Source organism: Dermochelys coriacea, chromosome 17 (assembly GCF_009764565.3).
Source record: "Dermochelys coriacea isolate rDerCor1 chromosome 17, rDerCor1.pri.v4, whole genome shotgun sequence".
Classification (NCBI taxonomy): domain Eukaryota; kingdom Metazoa; phylum Chordata; order Testudines; family Dermochelyidae; genus Dermochelys; species Dermochelys coriacea.
Genome location: NC_050084.1, coordinates 1,163,758 through 1,170,269, shown reverse-complemented (window position 1 = coordinate 1,170,269; position 6,512 = coordinate 1,163,758). Strand labels below are relative to the sequence as shown.

The 6,512-nt window shown below is 60.9% G+C and overlaps 1 protein-coding gene across 1 annotated transcript; it reads left to right on the top strand.

The window, feature by feature from the left end:
- The first annotated feature begins 2,235 nt into the window (after positions 1 to 2,235).
- SEBOX (SEBOX homeobox) lies at positions 2,236 to 4,336 on the top strand. Its single transcript, XM_038376108.2, has 3 exons — positions 2,236 to 2,559; positions 2,671 to 2,858; positions 3,003 to 4,336. Exons 1-3 carry the CDS (start codon positions 2,433 to 2,435, stop codon positions 3,459 to 3,461), a joined length of 774 nt encoding a protein of 257 aa, XP_038232036.1. The 5' UTR covers positions 2,236 to 2,432; the 3' UTR covers positions 3,462 to 4,336.
- The last annotated feature ends 2,176 nt before the right edge of the window (positions 4,337 to 6,512 follow it).

Genomic DNA, 6,512 nt, shown 5'->3' with positions numbered 1-6,512 from the left:
TCTCTGGCTTACTGAGTGGCTAGATGTAGCGGCTTGGCTCCTGCGCCCACCTTGGGCTCCTGCCCCTGCTCCGGCTCCATCCCACAGCTCTCCTCTACAGGGTGAAATCTGCAGCTCTTCGGCTGCCCAACTGCCCCCTTCTCCAGCCAGAACCACCCCCAACCAGCCTAGAGCTGCCCAAGCAAAACAAGTGCCAGCTCTCTGGTTAAATATTCACCAGCTCCAGCTTTGGGAGCTAGCCCCTCCCCCCATGGCTTGGAAAGTGGCCAGTTTCAGGGTAGGCTCCCTGAGGAGGGGCCGGGGGAGAAAGGGGCTGGAGTCTGACTCCACCTGCTGCTGGAAGCTGGCCAAAGCCAGCCTCTTTCAGGGGTACCCAGCAAGAAGGGGGGAACGACCCCAGCCAGCTCTGAGCCCCACTCAGCAGGGAGAGGCAAGTGGCTGCAATTGGAGCAATGACTGCGGGAACCTCGCTGAGCAGGCAATCGGGGCTGGAGGAAACAACACTGAGGTCTGCACAGGGCAGCCGCCAGGCAAGCAGCAGGGGCACCACGTGTCAGTCAGGAAGGGGCCATGACTCGCTGGACCCTCCCTGCCACAAGGGGCCCTGCACATGGCATATTGGCAGTGTTGCGTCCTGCCTGCCGCAGCAAGGCCAGTGTCCCATGGAGCCCTCCCCACACAGATGAGAGGAACAGGCCTGAAACCCTGGCTCTCTGGGCCTGGTGTCTCTCTGCCTGCCGCTAGAGAGGGCGTGCCCCTCATGTTTGCACATCTTCTCTGCAGGCCCTACCACCAGCAGCCTCGGCCCCATTGACCTCTTTCTCCCCTTCCCCTCTCTGCTCCTCTGGCTGCGTGGTTAATTCAGACTGAATCCACCTTCCAGCCCCTCTGTCCCTGCGCCAGGATCTGACCAAGGCACAGGAGGGGCTGGCCGTGCCTGGGCTATGGTGCAGGCAGTGCTTCCACTGCCACGTGTGAGCAGGGCAGCACAAGCCAATTGGTGCTGCAAACTGAGACCAGCACAATTAGAGGCTGAGTCCCATCTGCACCCCTCCTCCCCCCAAGGGCTGGAGTTAGCTTTTCAGTCCCAATTCACAGGGCCCTGGGGGAGGCTACTCCAGTGTCATACTCTGGTGCTAGCCACAGATGGCACAGAAGGGTCTGCTTCTATCTGCACTGCTCCCTGCAGCTGGCAGCCTGGCAAGGGGAGCACTTGCTATTTATTCCCCTGGGAAATCAATTCCCCAAGCAGTCCAGCAGCTGCAGGTCATGCGGCTCCCTGTGAGGCCAAGGTAATTCCATGCTTAACAGTCCAGGTGAAGACGGGTCGATGGCCTTCAGGGCAGCCAACCCACTGCTGATGCCACCACACCACAGAGGAGCCCATGGGCAGCTGCATGCAGCCTCTCAGGCATTGATAGAGGATGTGCTGATGCCCCTGGCCATTTGCCAGGCTGCGAGGTTGACAGCCACTTTCCCCAGGGCACCCTGCCCTATGGGCTGCCAGCCTGGGCAGGATTTCCCACAGAGAAGCTTGGAACACGAGTGCAGAGGGGGCTGGCCTGGAGCGTGGACCTGGGCAGATGCTGATGGGTGGACCCATACAGAAGGGCGAAGGGAATATCCTGTGTGGGGAACTGGGGCCAACCCTGCCAGCACCCCGCAAGGAATTAGATGGGACCTGGTGGGTGCCATCAGGAAACCAGAGAGGAACCAAAGGGCCGTCCCAGAGCAAAGGGTGGCTCACAATCGGGATTTAGGTTGGTCCTCAGCATTCAGGTGTGCCTCCAAACCTGCTCTGTCTGGGGCCACATATTGCTGTGAGACTCCCTGCCCCGGGGCCCAGCTTAGCCCAAGCCTGGAACCAGTAACCCCCCAGGTCTCCACGGGGAAGGCGGGGCCCCAGTTAGTTACCCCTGGGCTCCGCAGAAGGGAGGCGCTGCTGCTCTGTGCCTAGGCCACCCCTGGTCATCCCCCGGGGCAGGGGCAGGACCTGGCTCTGGCTGCTCACCTCACTGGAGGAAGGGAATGCACCAGTGCAAAGCGGCCTGAGCTCCCAGTGCCCTTGGGGGCCTAAGGGCTGGGAGACAGCAGGGCAAGGGGGCAGCCCAGGGCACTGGGACCTGGCTAAGGCAGCCCCAACCTATGCAGCCCAAAGATAGCCCCGTCCCTGGGGGTGGGGAGAGACAGGGCTGGGCTGGGCTGGGGCGCTGGGTTGGGATCCCCCCGACGGGCGCGGCTGGGCTGGGGCGGGCAGCCCGCGGGTGTCAGACCGCGGCGGGATCAAAGCCCTGGGCGGTCCCAGACCCCGGGGAGCTGCCGGCCGGGGAGGGGGAGCGGAGCAGGGGATAAAAGGCCCGGGGAGCCGCCGGGCGGCCGCGCTGAGCCGCAGCTGCGGGACTGGACGGGGCGCAGGGAGCCCCGGCAGGAGAATGAGCGGGGCGGGACCCGCACCCGGCCCGCGCCGCTTCCTCAGCCCGCGGCTCTTCTTCCCCGACGGAGACTCCAGCCGCTGCCCGCCGCCCGCCCGGGGCACCCGCCGGCCCGAGCCCCGAGCAGGTCGGTGCGGAGGGGCCGGGGCCGGGGCAGCCTGGGGCGGGGGATCCCGGGGGCGCGGGCCGGGTGCGAGCGGCGCTGGGGGCTGAGCTCTCCCCGTCTCCCCTGCCGCAGGGAGCCGCCCGGAGCCGGAGCGGGGCGCGGGGGGCTGCCCGGCGGGCCCCAGGAGGAGGAAGCGAACCACGTTCAGCCGGGGGCAGCTGTGCGAGCTGGAGCGGGTGTTCGCCGCGCTGCCCTACCCCGACATCGGCACCCGCGAGCGCCTGGCCGAGCTCACCCAGCTGCCCGAGGCCAAGATCCAGGTGAGCCGGGGCGGGGCAGCCCCTGGTGCCCCGTCGTGTCCCGCGGGCTGGGGCGTCGCGGGGCGCCGCCATGGAGCTGGGGTGGGCGGTAGCGGGGGTCTGCGGCCGGGGCGGGAGAGTCCCTCACAGCCCTTCTCTCCCCAGGTCTGGTTCCAGAACCGCCGCGCCCGGAGGATCAAGAGCGGGAAGCTGGAGCAGCCGAGCTGCGGGAGGGCTCTGGCCAGTAAACCGCCCCCCTCCTGCCCCCCACCGCCCCAGGGCAGCTCCCTCCTGCCCCACTGCCCAGGGGCCAGAAGCCAACAGGTGCCCGAGCTCCACCTGCGGGACAGCTCCCCCCAGAGGTGCCCGGGCCAAACGCTGCCCAGCCTGGGCTCTGCCTTCCAGGGGCAGCTCCTGTGGGAGGACAGTTGCCAGCCCCGCTGCGGCCAGGGGGGAGCCCAGTGGCCACTGGCCAGCCCCAGCCAGGCAGGGGTGCAGGGAGCGGAGCCCACAGCTGGTGAGGGGCTCCCCTACTGGGACATGTTCCCTGCACAGACCTCCCTAGGGTACATCTCTGACCTCATCTACAACGCGGCCATCATCACCAACCTGGGCGAGCCCTAGGCTTGGCCGAGGCGGGTGCTGCAGGGGTTGCAGGGGGCAACCATCAGTCCTGGCACCTTGAGCTCCTCTGAAGTTTGGCACTGAGCAGCTGGCACCAGGCACTGCTGGGCTCTGTGCTGGGCAAGGCATTCGCACCTGCGGTGCCAGCTGGAAACTGCTGCCCATGGCCATGGGGGCAAACCTAGCTAGCGAGGCCAGGCTGCCATGGGAGGAGCAGCTGCCAACCTGGAAACAGCCCTTAGCTGTGTCAGCTCCCCGCTGCTAGGCTCCCAACCCCCACTCCATCTAACCACTAGGAAGTGGAACAAACACTAGCCTGAATGGCAGCTGGGCCCTGGAGTCTCTGGGTTGCCCCAGGACATGGAGGGTTAAATGTCTGAACCCCTGCGATGGTACCTGGCTGAATTAATCTGGAGGAAGGCTCTGCTCCCAGGGTGTGCAGCGGGATGACCTCTGCCTCTTGGCTTTCTTGGGTGTGTGCTTCCAAAGCAATTCAGTAACAATAATAAACGGGTGGCCATGCCCCCTCCCCAGCTTAGCACTGTAATTTTCATTAGATCAGAAGTATTATTGCACTGACTCCTTAAGATCTTTGCAATATCATCCAATATCCTAAATGCAGGTCTGTGCAGTGGGCTGGCAAAGTGGGGCTGCAGCCCGGTCCTGCATATCCCAATCAGTGGTAATACCAACTAATCTTTCAAAAAAAAAAATACCTTAATCTCAGGCTGTATTTGAAAATGATTGTGGCCGGGGCCCCCCCACGGAATTTATCTACATTACCTAATCCCAGCACCATGTAACATTTCCAGGTTACAAAATAGATTTGCACATATCAGAAATATTAAAGCATGATTTTTAGAAGGGGCTTAGCAGACATCAGAACATTAATCAACATTGTTAGCTCCTGGCATGCTGCCCACCTGCTAGCCCCTCCCTGGCCAAGCTGGGCCTCCGGGAGCTGCAATGGAGGGGGAGGGCCCCCAGCACTGAGGAGACGGTGTCAAGGCTCAGGCCTGCCCCAGTGGGGCAGGTGCTAGTTCCCCATGCTCACCGGTAAATCCAGCCAGCTGTGTGCGGAGTGGCCTGACGGGCAGGGTTCCCTTCCAGCCCCCATCACTGCAGCTCTGGCAGCAGTAGAACTTCCCCGCATGGGGGCTTGTGCCTGGGAGCCCCCTTCTCTTTGCCTGCCAGTAACTGCAGAGGGGAGCATGGCGGGAGGGGCCACCGGAATCTCTCTTTGCTGCCTGTATCTTTGCTGCCAGCGATCACTGAAAGGCCCTGCTGTGTCCAATCCCTGGGCACAGCGGCGGCTGTTTCTGCCAGCCCTCCCCATGGCTGCTGGCCTGCTCGGTGGCTGGGATTCTGCCCAGAGGAAGGGGATTCTGGGACAGGTTTTCAGCAGCTGGGTCCAGGCCTGAAAATTATCTACCCCAAACCCTTCCCCCAGAGGGAGGCTGCTGGCCTGGTTAGAAAGGTGATGCAGAGGGGAATGTGGCACAGCCAGCCCCCACCCTCGCAACAGGCTAGTAGGGTTTGGCCTATGTGCCAGTTGAATTGCTGAGCCCCAAAGACAAGTATTCGAAAGCCATGAATCAGGCCCCCCTGAAGTCCCAAGATTGGCTTAAAAATCCTGACAGTTATCAAAATGTGGGAGGGGTGTCGTCTTTACTGTCGGGTTTCTGAGTCTTTGGGGAGCACTTGGATCACATTTTCAAGCTTTGCACCCACGAGGGCTAGACACTCCACTTAGCTTTGTTTGAAATGAAAGCCAAGATTCTCCCTAATCACCAGATTCCAGGAGCTGGGGCCCTTACACGGAACAGCCAATATTGCAAGCTGCTCCTCCAGACAACAGTACAGTAGTTGTGTCTCTCCTGCAGCAGTGGGTGGCATCACTGGTCTCTGGTGCAAATCAGGAAGCTGTATTTCTTACTGGGCTCAAGGTATTTGTGGTGCTGGGGACACACAGAACCCTAGACTCACAGCTTGGCAGCTGAGGGCTAGGTCCTGCACTGTTGAAGTTGATAGGAAAAACCCTGTGCCCTAAGAGAACGAGGAAGCGATTTCCAGGTATTCTTGTCTACACTGAACATCTCTGGCACTGTGTTTGCACTATGTTGGGATCTTACAGGAGTTTCACGTCCTAGCTGCTTGGCAAGTCACCTTTCAAAAGCTTAGTTTGTAATTTCAAAGCCCATCACATCCTCTGGCACAGGACCCAACCCTTAGGAATGGAATGCCTTGGTACCTGTCCCCACCAAGTCACACTACGGAGGCCACTGTCCACTCGTGGTGGCTTTCAAACAAGGTGGGGCTGGGAAGTCACAGTGTGAGGGAGGGGAACTGCCTGCAGAGCTGCACTTACAATTCTAGGTGCTTTTTCAAAGCCAGGGGAATAAACCCCCAAAGATTCACCTGAAAGAGAGGCCTAGTCCCCACATGCAACAGTGGCTGTGGAGGGGGACCAGGGCTTAGAGGGGTCAGAGTTCAGCTTGCTCCTGTGACTTGTTCTTTGCCAAACACCAAGGGATGCTGGGACTTGCAGTCCAGTGAACATGGGACCTGCAAGCTGCTAACAAAGCATGCTGTCTATAAGAAGGCCCATTTTCCTGCGGCTGGGACGGGTCAAGGAGGTGGTTAGGATTTGCTGTTATGTTCTCTGCCAAGGTGGTGACCAGGGCAGGGCAGGTTAGGCTCAGCTTGCCTTTTCTCTCTCCAAGGGGAAGGGGCTCAAGGAGTCCGGACGGGGCTGGGCAAGGGCCATTGTGGAGCCAGCCCTGCATAAAGAGTGGTGAATTACTGGGGTGGTTCGTCCAGCCCCTGTGAAGGGGCGGTAGCTCAGGGAGTTTGTTTTTCCTCCTTGTGGATTGTCTCAGCTTACCCTGGGAGGGGGGAGATTTGGGTTCAGCAGGAGAGCTAAACCACCCCACCAATGGAGAAACTGGGGCATCAGCTGAATCTGATGCTAACAAGGTAAATGCACCTCTGCAGTGGGACAGATGTAAGCAAGAGGACATCTCACCCTGAAGGCAGGTTCTACTTACGGTG

Excerpts from the sequence above, each read along its gene's own strand:
- SEBOX (XM_038376108.2), top strand. The coding sequence starts at position 2,433 with ATGAGCGGGGCGGGACCCGCACCCGGCCCGCGCCGCTTCCTCAGCCCG. Across the intron at positions 2,560-2,670 it reads CCGGCCCGAGCCCCGAGCAG|GGAGCCGCCCGGAGCCGGAG; the intron begins GTCGGTGCGGAG and ends CCCCTGCCGCAG. Across the intron at positions 2,859-3,002 it reads TGCCCGAGGCCAAGATCCAG|GTCTGGTTCCAGAACCGCCG; the intron begins GTGAGCCGGGGC and ends TTCTCTCCCCAG.